This window comes from Neolamprologus brichardi, chromosome 9, assembly GCF_056152115.1.
Source record: "Neolamprologus brichardi isolate AB-2024 chromosome 9, ASM5615211v1, whole genome shotgun sequence".
Classification (NCBI taxonomy): domain Eukaryota; kingdom Metazoa; phylum Chordata; class Actinopteri; order Cichliformes; family Cichlidae; genus Neolamprologus; species Neolamprologus brichardi.
This window is the reverse complement of record NC_142112.1, coordinates 34,316,953-34,339,440: the sequence shown is the minus strand read 5'-3', so window position 1 is coordinate 34,339,440 and position 22,488 is coordinate 34,316,953. Positions and strand designations below refer to the sequence as shown.

At 38.1% G+C, this 22,488-nt stretch overlaps 4 protein-coding genes across 4 annotated transcripts in view; all 4 read right to left on the bottom strand.

The window, feature by feature from the left end:
• LOC148101526 (uncharacterized) overlaps positions 1-22,488 on the bottom strand; it is a 190,808-nt gene that overhangs the window by 104,448 nt on the left and 63,872 nt on the right. The window lies entirely within an intron of this gene.
• LOC148101530 (uncharacterized) lies at positions 6,608-7,907 on the bottom strand. Its single transcript, XM_087846359.1, has 4 exons — positions 7,775-7,907; positions 7,574-7,679; positions 7,215-7,289; positions 6,608-7,092 (listed from the first exon to the last, which is right to left on the bottom strand). Exons 1-4 carry the CDS (start codon positions 7,845-7,847, stop codon positions 6,918-6,920), a joined length of 429 nt encoding a protein of 142 aa, XP_087702485.1. The 5' UTR covers positions 7,848-7,907; the 3' UTR covers positions 6,608-6,917.
• Positions 10,309-11,775, bottom strand: LOC148101529 (uncharacterized). Its single transcript, XM_087846357.1, has 4 exons — positions 11,628-11,775; positions 11,426-11,531; positions 11,107-11,181; positions 10,309-10,985 (listed from the first exon to the last, which is right to left on the bottom strand). Exons 1-4 carry the CDS (start codon positions 11,698-11,700, stop codon positions 10,811-10,813), a joined length of 429 nt encoding a protein of 142 aa, XP_087702483.1. The 5' UTR covers positions 11,701-11,775; the 3' UTR covers positions 10,309-10,810.
• Positions 17,075-18,520, bottom strand: LOC148101528 (uncharacterized). The gene is made up of 4 exons (XM_087846356.1): positions 18,409-18,520; positions 18,206-18,314; positions 17,854-17,928; positions 17,075-17,729 (listed from the first exon to the last, which is right to left on the bottom strand). Exons 1-4 carry the CDS (start codon positions 18,479-18,481, stop codon positions 17,555-17,557), a joined length of 432 nt encoding a protein of 143 aa, XP_087702482.1. The 5' UTR covers positions 18,482-18,520; the 3' UTR covers positions 17,075-17,554.

The window sequence follows — 22,488 nt, the reverse complement described above, 5'->3', positions numbered from 1 at the left end:
AATGCATCTTTCACATATATGGACCTGTGCATGTATATGTGTATGTATATTTATATTTATATTTATTGTGTATGTATGTATGTGTATTTGTGCTTGTTTGTGTGCATATACATGTCTATACTTATAGTTACTTGGATACTTATAGATATCTATTACTTACATAGTAATAGTGATAGTAGCATAGTTTAACTTTATTACTTGCATATCTCCACAACCCTCCATCCATAACACATACTGTGTAAGCGTGTACACATAACCTCAGCTACTCTTGTATATATTGTATATTGTATATTGTGTTATCTTATTTATTTTGTGTTCCGTGACTTTATATTCTTGGTATACTCTTTGTATTCTTCTGCTATCTGTACGTGAGCTGTGGTAATGCACAAATTTCCCCACTGTGGAATAAAGTCTTATCTTATTTTAAACTTAAATACATGCAGTACTGATCAAATGACCTGATAAAAAGAACCACGTGGCTCTGGTGGCTGAGCTGCACTTCTGACACAGAAGTGCAAAAGATATTAAATGATAAATATTATGTGCTACAAGTGCGGCCTGATGGAGGCTCAGTACTGAAATCGAGACTTGAAGTCTGTTATTTGACAAAAGGCTCTAAGAATACAATAATTTTTAGCTAGAAGACAGCAAACCTTGTGATTGCTCAGTCTTCTTTAGAGTCATGCACTAGGTCTGGAAAAGAAACGTGACCAAAAAGGACTGACAAAAACCAAAAATGACAGCGGTACTGTACCATATTTAAAGACTGGCCAGCACATGAGTGAAAAGGCTTACCACTTCCTAGTTTGACAGGGCTTCAGGACCCACATGACTTATGATACAGAGAAAAGAAATGACTGGGCTCTGAATCAGCAAACTGATGTCAGCATTTAGTAGAAAGAAAAAACTGTTAGGCGGCCCACAACTAAACAGCAACTCCTCCAGACAGTTCAGAGGACAGAAATACACTAATAAATGAAGAGGTGGTGTCATATTGTAATGGAGGTGGAGGCGGAGAGGTGAAAATAGAAAGGAATATTCCACACTCTGACATCAAGTTCAGGAAGTCTTTACTTTGAAAAGATTAAACTAAACTTTGTCGAAACATCTCAGTATGGTTGAGCTGTATTTGGTATTCTTTTGCATTTCAGAAAGAAAAGGGTTCCTCCTTTTCAGTCGTTTTCTAACTTTACTGTCATGAACTCTAACATCTTTAACATCTTGTGAACTTTTTTTTCTGGCAGCTATCTGGACTGTTTCCACTTCTCGCTGTAGAGTGGGCGGCCTTCAAAATGTTTGGAAAGTACCCCATAACCCAATATTAAGCATCAGTTGCGCCCCTGAGATCACAGCTGGTGTCTTTCATACTCAGCGTTGTGTTAACACCCATTGAATAGACACTGATAAAACCTCTGGTTTCACAATGGTGCACACACTTGCTGGTGATTAAGTGCGTTTGGTTAGCAGGACCTTGTTGCTATTTAACCTCTGAATCGCTAGTTTTTCACAGACTGCTTCTGCGTTTTGGCTACGTGGGTGTTAAAAAAATAATGGTGCTGTGTAATATGTCATGTTTTGTTGTTCATCTTGCATTTAAATAATTTAGAAACTGTTAGAAACCAGATTGTCTTTTTAAATAGCATTCTGACATGTAAAACCTCAGACTGAATGGGGGAGTAGTTTCTTTTTCACATGATTGTAGGAGAGTAGTGATGCACTGTCACAGGCTCCCACAGTCTGCAGGTGGTTTTCACAGCAAATTGGTATCACTGTTTTTAAAAACTGTTTTTATGTCTTTATGCACCTGCCTTTTGTGTTGGACAAGGAAGAAAACATGAGACGCTTATAGATAAAAACACTAAATTCCAGTGATGTGTTAGTTATGAGTTGCTGGGGTTTGTTCGCAAACCAACAAACACAATATTTGAAGCACAGTGATAATTCAAACATACTGAAAAACATGAGAAAATATAATCAAAGGGGGGTTTGATGGAGGGCCATAATACCGCTGCACAGGGAGGCCTTACAAACAAAATACCTCACAATGTTTGTGTATATTTTTGTGTAAAGTTTCAGGGGAAAAACTAAATAAAAGAAAACGTGATGACAAAAAATATGTCGATTTTCTTTCCTGTTTTGAAATGAATTTGTGAGATCTTCAGTACCTCGTTACCTCGTGGATAATCTAATGCTTCAACCACCAACCACAGGTGATGCAGAGCATGTTTTGTTCACAGTCTGACAAAATGGTTTCAGGTTCTCATACTTTTTTGACCTTTTGCAGAAGAAAATGTCAGAAACATACATGATGAGACGCAGATTGAAGAAGAAGAGAAACACTGAATGCAAGATGGCATTTACACCTTTTATTTCTGATCACTGGTGCTGCTCCACATCTCCCATTTAGATTCAAAGTTGTGACAGGATAACCAATAAATACATTTCTTCTAAAGACGATTAAATAAACTAGCAAACAAAATGTTGTACACTCAATACTGAGGGAATGAATATGCTCAGTAATAAATATTTATTCCGGTGGATCAAGTCAATTCAACTAATAGTCCCACCAATAAATTAATTGAAAGACATTAGATATTCAACATAGTAAATTAACATAACTATGTCCATCAAGTGTATATTATTATATTCCAGTATATTAGTTTGTATCAGATTAAGATTTGAACAAACATTGTTCAGAGGTATTTTCATCATCAGATGTCTCACAAGTGCTCATCTCAGAGGTAGATGAAGAGGATGGTAAACCGGTGGAGGCTGATGGAGGAAAGGTGGTGCATGTGATTGTTGAGAGGAGCTAGACTTGAGATTTAGATTTTGCTCTTCTGAAAAAAAAGCAAAAACATTTATAAGACAACAGATTAGTAACTGAAGGATTGATTACATGAGTGAAGAAAAGTCCAAGTGAGCATGTGAGTGAATTAATGGTGATGTTAAACTCACTCAAGTTCTGCAATCTTGGCGTGAACCCAGTGAGCTCGCCCATTAATGCAGTAAAGACCAGACTGTGTCTGAAAGCTGCAGAAATGACAAACACATTAAATATTTGTACTTAATACATTTTTTAAAATTCACTCGGCTCATTGTTCAGTCGAGTGTGTTGCTTTAAATGTATTGAAAAGTGACTTGAGGGAACTACTATTGCAATTTAGCAATATATAATAATGTGCTCAATTCAAAACTACACATCTTTTAATTAATCAAGAAATAACATTAACATGGGTCTTTCAATCTATAACTTTGTACTAGCTCTAGGTACCCAGTTCTTTAAATTGAAAAACTAAGGCCTCGATTGATTAATTTAAATTAGGAGGCATTCTTTAACCAAAAAAAGATCCAGCCATTTGTTAATTAGTCTTTCAGGACACTAGCCATTGCTTGAAGTTGTTGAAATATTACTTACATAACTGCATTGACACATGGAGGGTTTTTTCTCTGGACTCTGTATCCCAAGATTGGTTCTATAATCTTCTTACTGGTCACTGTTTCACAGCATTCAAACACCTTTGAAACTGCTGAAACACAGGTGAGGTTTTTAGGCATTTTTATGTAAAATAAATCCATTTGAAGGAACTTAAACAGAGTCTATCTGAAATTCAAACTTACCATCTGATCCAGACACAGCCACAGCCACCAGGACAACAGCGACCAGCGCAAACAGACTTCCAGATTTTACCATTTTCAAACAGCTTGAAAGTTATTAGATTAAATAGTCAAGAAAGGATTATCTGTTGGTCTTTCTTCTCTCTCTTTTATCTCTGAAGATCCTGGTGAACTGACAAACATCTTGAGATGCTGGATACTTAAAGGCCTGAAAGCAGAAGCAATCTTTTAATTAGTCATCTTACTCATTCTGCATGTAATGCACTTTCTTTCAATCTAAAAAAGAATTTCAATACATTTCAAGCCAGAAACACTCATTGCACAGTTTTAATCGGAAATTTGGCAATAGTTTGAGTATCTGATAGGGGGTGTTAGGAGTTCAACAGACACTGCGAGTCACACTAATGACACGACTTATTTTATTAATAGACTACATAAAGGAAATGAATTTAAGACTGTAGATCAGTTATTTATTCTAAACTACAACACAAAAATTCTCTCAGTTACTATAAGTTAATAACTTATGATGCTTTTTTTAAAGAGTTTTCACTTAACCGTTGTCATTTGATGAAGGTCACCTCTGTGGCATTCATGACACAAAATCTTTTGCAATATTTCTGGGCAGGGCACGTTAAGTATGCAGTCATAAGTATGTTCCAGTGCTGTGACGCACGGACATGTCTCACCAGCTCCACCCATGTGCAAGAAAGCTCCAGGGTTCAGGGCAAACAGAAGAAGGTCTTTTTTTTTTATTAATTAGAGGAAGTAAGTGAAAGCAATGGTGAAACTAAAGTGTGTCCTATTCACTAAGTTAAAGCAGGAGCACACTCCACAATCCCTGTAGATTTATGTAAAATACTGTGCCCTGAAAGTAAAAAAAATAATGACATCGGTAAATCTGTAGAGAAAAAGGAACTTACTGTCAAGTACAATAAACATCAAAAACTCAGCTGAATATCTGGTGTGACACTGTTTTAAAGTGACACTTTTTTTCCCCAAGTAGACTCAGACGCAGGTGGCTGGAAAATTTAGGTGGCAGCAGTGATGTTCCCAGGAAAAATATCAAGTCTGGAGTTCTGTTGTTGTTTGTTTATTGCCAGAAAAAGCCAAATGAACAGAACACCATGACATACGGAAAGCAAAAGGCAATCCACACATCTTCGCGTGTTAGCACTTTTCTATTTCTATCATTAATCCATGATTTCCTCTGCTTTCTTTGCTGTACATGGAGCCTCCCAGGATCCATCTGCCTGACTATCCCACTTTTTCTTTGGTAGCCTCTTCCTTTGAATTCACCTACCAAGTCCCCTTGTCTTCTTTCCTCTGTAAGGAGGATATATTTAAAACAATATCAATAATAATCCCTCAACTTCAATACACTTCTCCAAATAAAACCAAACAGTCATTCCAAAAACAGCATTGCTATGTTCGTTTAGTTAAAAATCAGGCACACAAACCAATAGGTGAAATTTTTCTCTATACACATTTAGAGTCTCCAGAAATTAGCTGCAACCCTGAATTTCTCAACACATGAATCTGGGTCAGTCAGAAGATACACTGAGCCGTCTTTACCCTGCCAGCTCCCTGGTACGAAGCCTAGTTAATGTCCAGCTGAGTCCACCAGAGAACAGAGCAGGTAGCAGAATTCACAGTAAGAAAGTGGGCATCATTCATACTTCCTGCTGCATGATGCAGCCAAATCCAGATTGAGGTTTTCTTTCAAACATGGACTGTTTCTATTAGATAGATATTGTCATATCTAGCTAGATATTCTAGACTTGACTACTGTAATTCATTATTATCAGGAAGTCCTAAAAACTCCCTGAAAAGCCTTCAGTTAATCCAAAATGCTGCACCATTAGTACTCACTAATTTAATTTAATATCCTGTTCATCACATACTGGTTGTTGAATAATCAGGCCCCCATCGTATTTTAAAGGCCTCATAGCAACTTAGCACCCTATTAGAGCACTTCGCTCTCACACTGCAAGCTTACTTGTTGTTCCTAGAGTAGAATGGGAGGCAGAGCCTTCAGTTTTCAGGCCCCTCTTCTGTAGAATCAGCTTCCAGTTTGGATTCAGGAGACAGACACTATCTCTACTTTTAAGATTAGGCTTCAAACTTTCCTTTTTGCTAAAGCATATAGTTAGGTTCGATCAGATGACCTTGAACCCTCTCTTTGTTATGCTGCAATAACGCCAGTCTACTGGGGAATTCCCCTAATTCACTCGCCTCTTTTTACTCTCTTTGTGTTTTCACAGTATTCTGTGTTTCTCCACAGAGTGTCTTTAGTCTTGTCTTCCTCCTCTCACCCCCAAACGGTCATGGTGGATGGCTGCCCTTCTCTGAGCCTGGTTCTGTAGAAGGTTTCTTCCGGTTAAAAGGAGTTTTTCCTTCCCACTGTTGCAAGTGTTTGGTAAGGGAATCATGTGATTGTTGGTAATTTCTCTGTATAATTGCAGGGTCTTTAACTTACGATATAAATCAGGTGACTGATGTTGTTGTTTATTGGCTTTATATAAGTAAAATCTAATTAAATTTAAGTAATTGTGTTTTCTGGTGCCACACTCTCATGATTAGTAGTGGCTTTTGCCCAGTCTGTGTACAACTGCAGGAACTCTGTTTGTCTTGATTCCCCTTTTAAGGTCAATGCAAAACTGCATGAGCCACTGAAGGTGGCCTGAAGGGAAAAAGACAGGCATGCATGTCTAGTCTGTACCTTTTTGCTTATTTTACATAAAATATTGTCAGAAGCTCACACATGGAAATAAAAAGATGGATGCAAGATCACCATTAATTTAATGTTTATTTCAGTCGATCACAATTTAATGAAGATTTCAAATAAATAAATATCTAATGACACTGATAAAAGGAATATATGGATTATATCAGAATGCAATACCGAATGCAAACTCAAACTTGTAACCATTAAGTCATGACAGTATATCAAGTAAATAAATATCTTAATTTATCATCAAGACACGCCTGCATATAGTAATAATAAAAGCATAAAACTCTTCTACATGTTGAATAAAGTAACATATAAATACGTATAAATACACTTTCTGATATTTTTTTTCCTCTTCTGCATCAGCACAGATTAATTCAGTTGTTCAGTGAAATAATTTCACTTCTAACAAATTGAAAGAAACTACATATTCAGCCAAATAATTTAACAATACATTATTAACAATGTACCAGTAATTTTAACATTTATTTAAAAGGCCTTTTCTGGGTTTATTTTTGTTTGTTTTACTAATATCCCAGGGTTTGCAGAGGTGTTTACATCAGATGGCGTCCTAATCGTTCCTGCTTTCTGAAAAGGTCTCGCCGGCTGACATCTCAGAGGTCGCTGAGGAGGAAGGTAAAGCCGTGGAAGATGATGAAGGAGAGGCGGTTGATGTTATGATGGAGAGAAGGGAGACTGGAGATGTAGTGGCCACAGACGGTGTAGTGGACTGGGCTTTAGCTTTCCTGAGGGAAAAACAAAAAAAGAAAAACATGAGACTTCAGGTTTGTAACTGAAGGACTGATTCCATTAGTGGCGAGAAGTCCAAGTGAGCATGTGAGTGAATGAATGGTGATGTTAAACTTACTCGAATGCAACAATCTTGGCAAGAACCCAAGGAGCTCTCCCATTGATGCAGAAAAGACCGGACTGTGTCTGAAAGCTGCAGAAATGACAAGCAAATTAAGTATTTGTACTTCAACATTATTTTTTTATATACAACTAATTCATTATTAACAAGCGAGTATGTTTGTTTTTTCTTTAATTTTTTTTAAGTTTTGAACAATAAGCTTAATTTAAAACCACACAATTTAGAAAATTTAATGAAATACCATTAAATTTTGGACTAAGTCAAAGTATGTTAAACTGGAAAAGCAAAGGTCTATTAAATGTTAACTGTCTTTTTGTACTGTAGTCATTGCTTTAAGGAGTCAAAATATTACTTACATGACTGCGTTGACACAAGGAGCGTTTGCTTCCTGGACCAAGTATCCCAAGATCGGTTCTGTGATCTTCTTATTGGCTACAGATGTGCAGCAGGAGGCCAGCTTTACTGTTGAAGCAGGAATTTCATTTTACTTAAATGCATTTTTATATAAAATAAAATTCAAGGAACTTTATCAGAGTTTATCTGAAATTGAAACTTACCACCTGACCCGGACACAGCCTCAGCCAGCAGGACAACGGCGACCAGCGCAAACAGACTTCCAGACTTCACCATTTTGAAAAAGCTTAATAAATATGAAGTTAAATAGTCAGTAAATGAGTATCTGTTGGTTCTTCTTCTCCCTTTGTCTCCGGAGGGCTCGATGTACTGACAAACGTCTTAAGATGTTGGATACTTAAAGGCACCGAAAGCAGAAGTGATCCTTCCGGGTTAGTCATCATCCTTCTTTTTTTCTGATTTTCTTCTCTTTTCTTTTCATTCACGTGAATGACTTTAATGCTGATTTAAGAGGAATTCTGACGAACTTACATCCGAAAGCACTTTCATCACACTTTCAGACGGAAATTTGGTCAATGGGTTTTTCTAAGTATCAGACTGTGGGTGTTAGGATTCCTGCAGGAGCTACAATTTAAATGAACAGACATCCAAAAAACATGACAGCAGACAGCAGAAGACAAAGACAAATCTCTCATTTTAATTAAAGGAACAGTCCGTATGCTTTGCTTCTTCATCCACTTTAGACTTGCTCTCACTTGTTTCTTACTAATCCTGTGCCCTTCACTCTCTTTACTCCAGCTGTCCTCCACTTTCTCATTTTCTTCATTGATCAGTTCCTCAAACTTCCACTTTCCAATTCCACTCCTTCCTTTCCGCTGCTCTCTTTTCTGTACACCTAGCCTTCCAATAGTCCATCTCCCTATCTATCCCATCTTTTTCTTTGGCAGCCTCTTTCTTTGAATCCTGTTCTGTACTTCCTCATTCTACCACCACCTTTTCCTATTTTCTTTCCTCTGTCAGCAGGACATTCTTTAACCTCCTAAGACCTGAACTCTTTCACGCTATGCATTTTTAATTTCTCTTTGATATTTGGTCACATTGGGGCCCGATGCATGTAAAAACAAAGAATTACCAGATTTTTTTTAACCTTATTTTTGTTTTTAAGAAAAATGAGAGCCAAATATGAGGATATTTGTTTAAAATTTTGATAGAACAGTAGCAGTATAATGACTTCGTAAGTGGATATCAGGGCCATGTAGAGCAAAATTTAGTATTTTGGTCTAAATAACCCAAAATGTGATGTTCACATATGTGGACGCCAGGTCCTAGGAGGTTAAAAAAATAAAAATAAGGATCTAAATATCTAAATGGCCATTAAGATATCATTGGCTGCTGCAAAGATATAATGAAGTAAATACTACGAGATTCACAGAGAATTAGTTTCACTGAACAGTATGTAAATCTTCATCAAAGAGATTGATCGTTCATACCAGCTGTGTTAGGATATCAGCATGTTACACAACAAAATGTGAAATGATATTTGACTCATAATAAATCCAAAGAAAACGAGTAAAGCAGTAAAACAACTGAAGAATCCAATAAAGCTGGTACATTCTTTAACCTCCTAAGACCTGAACTCTTTCACGCTATGCATTTTTACGCAACTAAGAGGTGACAGGACTATAAAAACACATCCTCACACACACACAAATATTCATTAGGTACAGATGGGAAAGAACCACAGATATTGGGAAAGTAAGCAGCAGAACAGATCTTCACAAAGAGAACCAAGAAAAAAAAAGACAAAAATAACTTGTAAGATGAAAAAGGAAGTAACTTAAAGATAAATATGAAAAAGACAACAAACCCACAGCAAGGTGGGCAAAGACAGCGGAACACAAATAAATTGTTATTTAAACTCGATAATTTCCTACAAATTTGTATTTTATCAACAATATCCTCAGATTTACCCTAAAATAATAAGCATGTAAATCAAGCAGGATCTTCTAGGATTGTCAGTTTCTTGAACAGCTAAAAAGCGAGTCGTGTAAAAATGTGTTAAAATGCTGATTTCTGCTGCAGCAGATTCAGGCTGTAAACAGGTTTACAAAATATAAACACATCTGATTAATAAAATGGTTTGTGGCTTTACAACTAATTTCTTCCTTCAGACCAGCTGTAAACCAGACTCTCGTTTTTTCGTCTGTAGCTGTCTGTTACACTTCCCTTCCACTGATCTGAGTAACTAGGCTGGGCGTGTTGACTTCGCTTATACACATTTTTATTTAGTGCTGATTAGCATGTGTTTGCAGCTGGTTAATGCATCTGTATGTGTCATAGGTTCAGGAGGACTGCTGAGATCCAGGGGTTATTAATTACACCACCATACAATTAGACAGGATAATACCCCAAAACAAAAGACATGAAGGAGGACTGATGACAGACAACACTGTTACCTCACTACACTCAGCTGAGCCATCTTTACAGAGGACGATAGGCGAATAAAAAGTGAATGCATGTGTGCTGAGATCAAATAAAATGTGATTATTTGTCTTACATTGTGTTCTAATTACCCAGAATAGTTTCAGACAGCTCTGATACTCTCACAGTGTTTGAACTTGTGATGTGAAAACAGTCATATGAAGCTGCAGCTGCACAACTGCATGAGCCACTGAACGTGGTCTGAACAGATAAAGAAAGGTTCTGCTAAAAAGGAAATAAAAAGATGGATCCAGGATCATCATTAATTCAGTGTTTATTTCTGTCCGTCGCAATCTTCACAACAAAACTATTCAATTAAATAAATATCTCATGACACTTTCTCTGAAATATTACACAAATTAATTTCACCCAAATGCATTTGTTTGATCTACGTATAGATCCTAAAAATGGATGAATACTTAATGCAACATCAAAATTCTAACCATAGTGGTTGCACAACTCAGTTTTAAGTTAAAATATGTCAAGTAAATAAATATCTCTATTTTTCATCAAGACACGCCGGCATGTGGCAATAAAAATGTAAAACCTTTCCACACAGTAACATGTAAACACTGACGAATTCACTTTCCTATAAAATGTTTCTCCTGTACTGTAGAAGCACAGATAAATTAAATTAGACTAAAAAATTTACTTTTAATTAATGGATTCAAATACATATTCACCCTAATAATTTAACAATAAGTTATCAGTAATTATTACTAATTTTTGACTTTGTTCTTTCTTCATCAGATGGCGTCCTACTCGTTCCTGCTTTCTGAAAAGGTCTCGCCGGCTGACATCTCAGAGGTCGCTGAGGAGGAAGGTAAAGCCGTGGAAGATGATGAAGGAGAGGCGGTTGATGTTATGATGGAGAGAAGGGAGACTGGAGATGTAGTGGCCACAGACGGTGTAGTGGACTGGGCTTTAGCTTTCCTGAGGGAAAAACAAAAAAGAAAAACATGAGACTTCAGGTTTGCAACTGAAGGACTGATTCCATTAGTGGCGAGAAGTCCAAGTGAGCATGTGAGTGAATGAATGGTGATGTTAAACTTACTCGAATGCAACAATCTTGGCAAGAACCCAAGGAGCTCTCCCATTGATGCAGAAAAGACCGGACTGTGTCTGAAAGCTGCAGAAATGACAAGCAAATTAAGTATTTGTACTTCAACAAATATATTATCTTTAAGTTTGTTTAATAGTATTGAATTTGATTGATTAAAAGCCACACAATTAAGAAAATTGTTGGAAAAACTGCTAAAATGGGTCTTCAGACTATATAAAGTGCATCAAGCTGAAAAGGCTGCTATTTATTTATCTTTAACAATCTTTAAGGAGTCTAATTGTTGCTTTAAGGTGTTTAAAGTGCTGCTTACATGACTGCGTTGACACACGGACGCCTTTCTCTCTGGACCAAGTATCCCAAGATCGGCTCTGTAATCTCCTTATTGGTGACAGTTTTGCAGCAAGTCGCCAGTTTTTCTGTTGAAGCAGGGATTAAGTTTTAATTGAAATGTATTTTTATACAAAACAAAGCCTGAAAGATTATAAACAGAGTTTTTCTAAAGGTTAGCTTACCATCTGATCCAGACACAGCCACAGCCAGCAGGACAACGGCGACCAGCGCAAACAGACTTCCAGACTTCACCATTTTTAAAAAGCTTGATAAATAAGAGATTAACCAGTAAATGATTATCTGTTGGTCTTTCTTCTTCCTTCGTCTCCAGAGAGCTGGATGTACTGACAAATGTCTTGAGATGTTGGATACTTAAAGGCGCTAAAAGCAGAAGTGATCCCTCTGGGGTTTTTTCTTCCTTCTCTTTTCCTATCGATGCTCCTTTTTTCATGAATGAATAAGTTTAACGCTGATTTCAGGGGAATTCCAAGACACTTACATCCGAAACCACTTTCATTGCACAATGTCAATCCTAAATTTGGTCATGGCTTTTCCCCAACGATCATATTGTGGGTGTCGGGAGTCCTCAAATCATGCTTATGGCAAGTTTCTTTTTTTTTATGACTTGATTTATTCGAAGAACTAATAAAGAGGAAAGACTGAATCTGTTGTCTAACTTAATTCAAACAAATCATTCCTTAAATGCAAAAATTCTCAGTTATATAAATTCATGATTAAACGCTTTTTTAAAAAAAAACATTAAGTGATTCTTATTTTTTGAAGGTCACCTCTGTGGCATTCATGATACAAAACCGTTGGTCATCATTGTAGGCAGGGCACATTAAAGTGTGCAGTCACAAGTGTGCTCGGGTACTGTGACGCATGGGCATGTCACAACATCGACCTCTGACCTCCCACCCATGTGCAAGAAACTGTGCAACGCCAGCGTCTGGGGGAAACAGAAGAACGTCTTCCTAGGTTTGAAAAGTTTGCAAATAACGGGAAGTGAAATTGAGGAATGTCCTACTCATCCAGTTAAATGGAAAGACACGTTTTTCTAGATGTATGTAAAATACTGATCACTGAAAGTAAAGTGAGGATGTTTTTAAAACTAATGAGATTAATACATTTGTAGAAAACAGCAAACTACATGTAAAGTACAATAAATATCAAGAACTCACATCAGTATTTGGTGTAATACCACTCCAGGTCCAACAGTATTTTTTATAAAAAGGCAAATGAACATTCACTAGCTGGGCCCACGTCCTCAGTTTAGGTTTTCACAGCGTTTTGGTAGGTAAGAGTGAATGCTTTGACATGCTGCAGTTTGGAGAAGGCTTCAAAGGGGACTGGCGACAGCTCCTGGGCTCCCAGATCCCCATGTAAAACAAGTAGGGAGGGAGGGTGGGGCACATAAATGAGAATGAACAGCTTGCAGAACTGGGGGAACCTATATAGATGACAACAGGAAAGAGCATGTTTGGAGGCGTCGTCATGCTCCTGAAATTCCGATACATAATCTCCAAAACATCCAGAAAAGATGAGACACAAGAAGCAACAGACAAGCCATTTATCTTAATCACACCAAAGGAAGTCCAAGTTCAGACAAAAGTAGGAAAAAGAGAAGACAAGAGACAAAAATAACCACTAATTCATCCGGATACATACACTCTAATTTGCCATAAATGTGTATTTCATCAACTACAACAACCTAAATAAGCAGGTTTACCAAACAGCAGCTTCTGGGACTGTCAGTTTCTTGAAAAGCCAAAAAGTGAATCTGTGCTCAGACGTACTTCTGCTGTAGTAAAGTCAAGCTTTAAGCATGTTTACCAAAGATAAACACATATCATCAGTGAAACACTTTTGACCTTTATAGCTAATTTCCTCCTTCAGACCAACTGTAAACCAGAGTTTTTTCTTTCTTTTTATCTGTAGCTGTCTGCTGCACTTCACTTCCGCTAATCTGAGCAACTCGACTGGACGCGCTGACTCTGTGTGTCAGTGCGTCCTGACTGTGTGTCGTCAGTGCAACACACATTCATATTGCATCCGGAAGTATTCACAGCGCTTCTCTTGCTTCAGAGTTTGTCATGTTACAGCCTGATTGCAACATGGATCAAATTCATTTTTCACCGTAAAAATTCGACACAATACATTACTTACATGACTGCACTGACACATGGATACGTTGCCCTTGGCTACTTAATGGTGACGTTTGCACTGCAAGTAGCCAGCTTTACTGTTGAAGCTGAAATTATATTTTAATTAAATGCATTTTTAAATAAAACACAACCATCTGAACCATCAAACAGAGTTTATATGAAATTTAAATTTACCGTCTGACCCATACACATTCACAGCTACCAGGACAACAGCGACAAGCGCAAACAGACTTGTCGCTGTTGTATTGTATTCTTAAAGCTTGACAAATATGAGATTAAATTGTCACTGTTGGTCTTCCTTTTCCAGTTGTTTCTGGAGAGCTCAGTGAACTGACAACATTTCAATAAGGGGAGATCATTAGAAGGAACTGAACATGATTTATTACATTTGAAAAAACTGAATTCAGTTTGAAATATTTGGCGGTTAGACTTCGATGATCCATCTCAGCAGAATGGATTCCCAGCTGTGATAGGGATTGGGGTGGATGCCCCTGAATGTAAACACTGATGGTGGAGATGAAGATGGAGGCTTGAATGATGAGTGATGAGAGACGGTGATCAGGAGGTTGGTTGCATGAAAGTATCTGCAAGGGAGAATGACAGATGCTCAGCGAGATTTAAAGTACGCAGAGTGGAGGCCTTAAGAAGGCTGAGAGAAAGCTGATTGGACTAGAACAATGATTTGTGTGATGTAAAGCTGAGATTAGCTACCAACACCTCAGAAGCAGACAGCTGGCTGTAGCTCAGGAGGTAGAGCAGGTCATCCCTGTCTGCTCCAGTCTGCATGCCAAATGTCCATGGGCAAGATCCTAACCACAAGTTGCATCCATCGGAGTTATAATGTGAGTGAATGTTAGTTAAAAAACACTTAAAAGCATAGAAATAGTTCTTGCGTGAATGTGGCATGTTGTATAAAGTGCTTTGAGTGCTCCAGGAAAGTAGAAATGCGCTATATAAGAATCAGTCCATTTAACATTTGTGTGATTACAGATCTTCCTCTTACGTTCTCTTTCTCTTATGTTGAATATTAAAGTATATTAAAGGCCTGAAAGGAGAAGCGATCACTCTCTTCCTTCTTCCTGCTTTTTCCTTATTCTTTCTCTTATTTTTAAATTCTGATCTCAGGGGAATTTAGAGACGGTTAAATTAGAAACACTTTCATTGCACAGTTTCAGTCCTCAATGTGGTCATGGGTTTTCCAGACTGTTAGATTGTGGGTGTTAGGACTCCTCAAATATATTCTTATGGCAAGATTCATTTTACTGACTGAGGATTTATTGAGGATTTGATAAAGAACAAAGACTCTGGATCAATAATTAAATTTCATCTAAACTGGACTGTAAAAGTAAAAAGGAATCTCTATTAAAAAAAAAACAACAACTTATGAATCAAAACTTTAAAAAAAATTTTTTTTAGCTAATCTTATTTTGTGAAATTACCTCTGAGGCATTTGTGACACATAATCTTTGGCAATCATTCTGGGAAGGGCATGCTAAAGTATGCAGTCACAAGTGTGCTGTGGTCTCATGATGCACCGTCACAACGTCAAAAGAGCCTTCAGTTACAGCATAAACATGATCTGCAGTCTCTGTAGATCAATATCTTGTACATATCTTTCTTGTGTAAATGTAAATTTGTCTGTTATTGTGCAAATACTTACACTATTGTGTACTTCACACACATGGAGAAATGCCAAACTGCCTTTCATTGTTCTTGTAACATGACAATAAAAAGCTATTCTATTCTATTCTATTCTAAACTACTGACCACTGAAAATACATTAAGGGCACTTTTACATACAATGATATTGATAAATTTGTAGAAAACAAGCCCCGTCATTCTACAAAGATATGATTGGACTGTAAATGCAGACACACACACATCATATATTTGGCACAGATGGGAAGGAAACAGAAGGAAGGAAACTGATCAGGGAACAGACACTGAGACAGCAAAACCACAATAAAACCTCAGGATTCTCCAGGATCCAGTTTAAATACACGAGTCAAGGCTTAGTTACTCATTTGTTAAAATGTTTATTTCTGTTGTTGTATTGGGTTTTGTTTTATATACAGTGAAAATACAGGGGCGATCGTGGCTCAACAGTTGGGAGTTAGCCCCGGCTTGGACAGTCTCGGTCGTTGTGTCCTTGGGCAAGACACTTCACCCGTTGCCTACTGGTGGTGGTCAGAGGGCACCAGTGGTGCCAGTGTCCTGCAGCCTCGCCTCTGTCAGTACACCCAAGGGTGGCTGTGGCTACAATGTAGCTGCCATCACCAGTGTGTGAATGTGTGTGTGAATGGGTGGATGACTGGATGTGTAAAGTGCTTTGGGGTCCTTAGGGACTAGTAAAGCACTACACAAATACAGACCATTTACCAAAATACTATGGCCATGTTACATATACTAAAAATAATATAGTAACTGTATGACTTATATACTCAAGCTTTAGTGTCCTGTAATTTATTTACATTTTATATGATACTTTACAATGATGATAAAGGGCTATTTTATTCTATCTATTCTCTATTTCACACTATATATTTTGCATATGTACCATTTCTATTTTTGACCTCATAATTTGTATTAATGGTTGAGCCTCACATGTATGCATCATGATTTGTATTGATGGCTGGCTGTGACAAGTTTACACCTCTTACACATCTCAAGATCTCAAGATAGACGGCTGATTTCGACTATACATACTGCCCCAGATGTAAAAAGGTTCGCAATAATAACTGCCCCTAACTATACACTTGTCATAGCAAGCCGTTGTTTCTGACCATATACAGTGGCTTGCAAAAGTATTCGGCCCGCTTGAACTTTCCGAACATTTTGTCACATTACAGCCACAAACATGAATCAGTTTTATAGGAATTCCACGTGAAAGACCAGCACAAAGTGGTGTACACGTGAGAAGTGGAACGAAAATCATACATGATTCCAAACATTTTTTTTTTTTTTTTCATTTCATTTCATTCATTTCATTTTTAGAAATGAATAACTGCAAAGTGGGGCGTGAGTAATTATTCAGCCCCCTTTGGTCTGAGTGCAGTCAGTTGCCCATAGACATTGCCTGATGAGTGCTAATGACTAAATGGAAAATGAATTTTAAAATCTGCCTGATTTAACATGACTCTCCAGTGCCCCAGTGCTGTGGAACACTGTAATCCAAACTTACTTAATTTAATTAAGTTTGTCCAAATATGGCCAGTTCTTGCTCCAAAAAACACCATTGCTATAGTCAACCCTGGAACAGAGCGGGCTGTTGTCAGGAGAGCTCATAGTGAGAAAGTGGGCCTCCTGCATACTGCACGATGCTGCCAAACAGAGGTTTTCTGTCACACATGGACTATCTCTTATTGTGAGCCAGTTACCTGGACTGGTGCTGCCAGTGTGAGGCAGACGTGTGTTTTGCACATACACACAGTTAGATTGAAATGAAAAAGGATGCAATCTCACCATAAATTTAATATTTATTTTTCCCGTCACAATCCTCACAATAAAAGCTTTTAATAAATAAATATCTCATGACACTTTCTCAGAATAATTAAACAATAGAATTTCTGGATTTGGTCAGAATGCATTTGTTTGATCTCCAAATAAATCATAAAAAAAATAATGAATACTAAATGCAAAATTCACAACTTCACTTTTAAGTTATGACAATATTTTAAGTAAATAAATATCTCTATTTTTCATAAATACATGCCTGCATGTAATAAAACCGTAAAACTGTGCACATTAACACATCAATGCTGATAAATACACTTTACAATGAATATTTGCCTTTACTGTATCAGCACAGATCGATTAGACTTAACAAATAAATATCTTTGCTTTAAATTAATTGAAAGACACTTAATATTCATCCTAATAATTTAACATTAGTTAGTTCCCCCAACATCTTGGGGAGGTTACAGCTTTCTTCATCAGATAGCGTCCTACTCATTCCTGCTTACTGAAAAGGTCGCACCAGTCGACATCTCAGAGGTCGCTGAGGAGGAAGGCAGAGGGGTGGAAGATGAAGAAGGAGAGGCGGTAGATGTTATGATGGAGAGAAGGGAGACTGGAGATGTAGGTACCACAGATGGTGTAGTGGACCTGGTTTTAGCTTTCCTGATGAAAAAAACAAAACAAAAAAGGAAAAATATATGAGACAACAGGTTTGTAAATGAAGAACTGATTACAAGAATGAGACCAAATGAGCATGTGAGTAAATAAATGATGATATAAAACTTACTTTAATGCAAAAATCTTGGCACGAACCCAGGAAGCGTTCAATTGAGCGCAGAAAAGACCGGACTGTGTCTGAAAGCTGCAGGAATTAAAAATAAGGTTAAAATTAAAAAACGTCTTGCCATTAAATCCATTTCATCTAATATCAACAGGTCATTAAGTTAATTTTCAATATAATAGAGTCACTTTCATTTACATTTGTACACAGCTTATGAAATTAAAATGTTATGCAACTAAAGTCAGTATTAGATGGTTGGAAGCATATTCAGAAAGTTCTTAATTACTGAAAATTAACAGTGATTTGACCATTTTTGTGGAGTCTATTCGTTGCTTTAAATTGTCAGAATATGACTTACATGACTGCCTGGACACATGGAGGGTTTGCTATCTGGACCAGGTATCCCGTGATCGGTTCCTTAATCTCCGTTGAGGTGACTTTTGTGCAGCAGTTAGCTAGTTTCTCAGCTAAAGACAAACACAGAGCGGCGTGAGATTTAAATGAAGCTGTCTGAAACTGAAGAAAAGCAATGTGGAAAACTTCCACAGAGTTTGAATTTACCTGATGAGCCACACTCGACCACAGCCAACAGGACAACGGCGACCAGCGCAAACAGACTTCCAGAGTTTGCCATTTTATAAAAAATCTGATTTAGTATCTGTTATTCTCTTCTCTTCTCCAGAGTGCTCGATGAACTGACTGATGTGTGGGGATACCGGCTATTTATGCAGTGAGGTCTAGAAAAGCAGAAGTCACTCAGTCAACTTCCTGTTTTATTTTTCCCTCCTCTTTCTCCATGCTAATGAATTTAGGGAAATTCCACCAGCCTGCCTTAAGGAGTCACTTTTATCAACCAAATTCCTGCTGATAATTTGGTAATGGTTCCTCTTGTGAGACTGTGGGAGTGCTAGGATTCCTGCAGTCGGAGGTCATTCTCCTAGCTTGGTTTATTATATCAGCAACTTCATTAAGGATTTAATAAAGAAAAAAGGTTAAAAGTGAGTTATTTTACTTAATGCAAGCTGATCACAGCCTAAATGTAATGACTAAAAGGAAATGCTTCAATTTTTCTCCTTTAAAGTAAATTCTGAATCTTTTCTAAATTGTCAGTTTAGTTACAAAAGATTTCTTTAGCAATCACTTCTGGGCAGGACATATGAAAGCACAGAGTCATAATGAGCGTCCCAGTGACACACCTACACATGTCACATCATTAACGTCTGTGCTCCCACTCATATGTGCAGCGTTTGAGCTATATAAGGAAATAATGTACACATGATTAAAAAAAATGTTTCTACAGAGAATAGTCTGTTTTTATTTGAAGGAGACACAGATAGAGACAAGATGAAGTCATAGAGCTCAAACAGGTCGGATAGAAAAGGGAACAAAGAACATGAGTGATGCTCAGAAGTGACATTTAATAAACGGATCTTACGAGTTAAGCTGCTGATGTAAAGAAACCAAGTTTTATTTACAGAGGTGTAAAAAAAACAAAGTTCAAAAATGAACACATAAGTGTTATGGTGGACAGGCCCGAGCAAGAGGGTAGACCCAAACTGCAGACTCAGATGGAGGCAGTTAATGTGGCTTGGACGTGAAAACTTTACTTCACAAAACTCAATACTTAGGTGAGCAGAGTCACTGAAACAGAAGGAAAGAGGAGTCAGATGGCTCACTGGTGGGAGGTCCAATATATGAGTGAAAGTATCCTTTTACCCTACTTGGAAAAAGAATGGCATGGGGGGAGAAGCTGATGGCAAGGTCCAGGTGAGTGCTGGTTAGTCCTGAGAGTCAGGTGGATCTGAGAGATGGAGGCAGGCAAACGAAACAGTGAACCAGAATAGCATCTGGTTATCTATAAGTTAATGCCAATCTACGCGTGGCATTACATGTGGTACCTGGACGTGCCACATGTGGTCCAGGCTGATGCCCTTGTCCGTCTGTGCATTGGTGGTTCTTTGTGTGCAGGACTAGGCGCTCAGTTACGTGCTGGCTCACTCCCGGCGGCTGCTTGGCGGGGACTGGCACTCATGGCTCAGTCAGGCCCCTTCTGAGAGGTGGAGAGGCCCTCGGGTCTCCAAGCCTAGGGCTCCGTCGGCTCTGGTGCTGCTGGCTGCCGGCAGAGCCTGTGGGCATGTCACTGCATGTCCCCTGTAGCTTCTGCAACATGGCTGCTTGGACCCCTTGTCTGGGCAGCTCTTTCCAGGAGGGTGGCATGACTGCCCTTCCGGTGATCCTCTGGTGGATGTCTTGAGCCTGGATCTCCTGCATGCCTGCTTCATGTACTGGGGGACGGGCTATGGCTCCTCACACCCACTATCAGATTGTTACATGGAAAAACCTTTTGAATACAAGTGCTTTCACGCACACAGGTGTGCACACAGATGTTCACGGACACATACTATCTTCCTTGGCTACTGCCTCAAAGCAAACCGTGCATTGGTGTTGTGTGCTGCTCAATAACCTCAGTATTTATGATTTGCTGTTACTTATACTTATCTAGGTTGTTTCTGTGGTTTCCTTGATGTGTTTTCTTTATGCTTGTTTTCTTCTTTTTCTTCCCAGCAGGTGATCTAGCAGATTTTGTCTTGTCTCTGCGCGCCTCTTCCCCTCAGCTTTTTGTTTATCTCTCCTTTCCTTAAACTTCTGTTGTCTATGTCTCTCTCTTTCCTATCACCCAGTCATGTCTGTTCTGTTTGTAATAAATTAAAAATAAATAAATAAATAAATAAATATCAAGTTGACCAGTATGGCAAAGCCATAATGACCCACTTGAAAAAATAAATTTGTTGGGCATTTTTCTTGGCCTTCAGACAATAAATCTAATTGCTACAGTGCCGAACGTGACAGGAAAAAAAAGAAAAAGAAATAAATATGTTAATAACGTCTGATAAACTGCAACATCTGCATGCGTGTCAGTTTTATGCTTTGGAGAGTCAAAGCATGAAAAGGACACGGTGTCACGACGTGTCTGTTACACACTTTTCTGTGCTATCAGGATGGAGCAGCGACATTCAATACGCTACATGTTACAGAACTACTGGTCACAATACAGAATTTACTGAAATGAAAACTGTATTTTTACACACAATCAGCCAAGAATTTAAGGTTAGGTGGGAAATGAGTGGGAAATCACTGATACAGTATATACAGATATTTTTGTCCATAGTGACATGAGGTAATCACACAGATACTGTTGTGTGGTCAGCAGCATTCACAAGTGGGCGCTGGGGCCTAATGCATGCAGAGACGATGCCCCAGCCCCATTACACCAGCAGCAGCAGCCTGAACCAATCTTCTGATTTTGGTGAGTCTGTGTGAAGGTTTCCTGATCTAAGCTGACAGGAGTGGCAAGCGGTGTGGTCTTCTGCTGCTGCAGCCCATCTGCTTCAAGAATTGATGTGTCATGAGATGCTCTTCTGCATACTTTTATTGAGTGGTTATGTGAGTAACTGTTGCTGCCAGTTTCTGAAATACTCAGAAACGCCTAGAACCATGCAATGTTCAAAGTCACTTTAATCACCTTTTGCCTGAAGCTCAGTCTGAACTTCAGGAGGTCGTCTTTACTATATTTAAGTGCATTGAGTTGTTAGTGTGCAGCTGAACAAGAGCACCTAATAAAGTTTCATGGTTAAGAACGTTTTCTCAGGGTAACGCACTAGTGACTAATTTTAAATGATGTCGTTTTTCTCTTGTTTGTTAGTAAGAAGATTACAATTATGACTACTTCCAGTCACAGTTTCCTAAAATATTCTCAAAAAGGGATACGGGACAGTGAGACGCTGACAATTCTGAGAACAATTTTCATCATCATTTTGTTAGATGCTTTCTATGCTCAGTCATAGTATGAATAGGCAGTTGTGACTGAAACGTAGCGGCATTCATATAACACTGAATCAGTGATGCGATGATGCTATTTCAAAATAATGCCATGACTACATTATGTTCATCACATGCAACATCCACTTCAGAGGCAAACACGAAAATATTTTTTAAGAAATACAGCAAAACAAAAACTGCACACACACACTCACATACATTTGGAAATAAGGAAAATAAAGTTACTACCTTTAACAGCAATGTAGCCGAAAGGCCCACATTGCCTCTTAGGGCTAGCTTCCTTATTACAGACTATTAGCAATGGAATGACAGACCAATGAATATCTAAAAACAGATGTTATCTAAAGTGTACAGTGTTAGAAAAAGACTGAAAACAAGCTCAGACTTTACTGCAGTCAAAGGAATATGAATATACAGTTCTCTGCAGTTCCCAGAAGCTGCTCTTTGCTGCCGCTATTTTAAACAAGATTAGACTACAGTATTTAAGACTTGTTTACACTTGCACAGCTGTATAATTTTCATGGTAAACAAAAAAAATTGTAAACAAAACTGCAGAAACATGCGTGCCCTCCAATCTATGACATAAAGGAACAACTGAAATAAGGCAGAATGAGGAAATGCTGGTCATTCTGACAAAATGGAAAGAGCAAAGAAGATGGGGGGAGACAGGATGTGACTAACATCATGGTAGAAAGCAGAACTACGGACACTTAGACTTTCAGTTTAAAGTGTTCTCGTAAGCCCTTAAAACCAAAAGCATCCAAACGGTTTGTCTAGAAAACAAAACTGCTGACAAAAGGA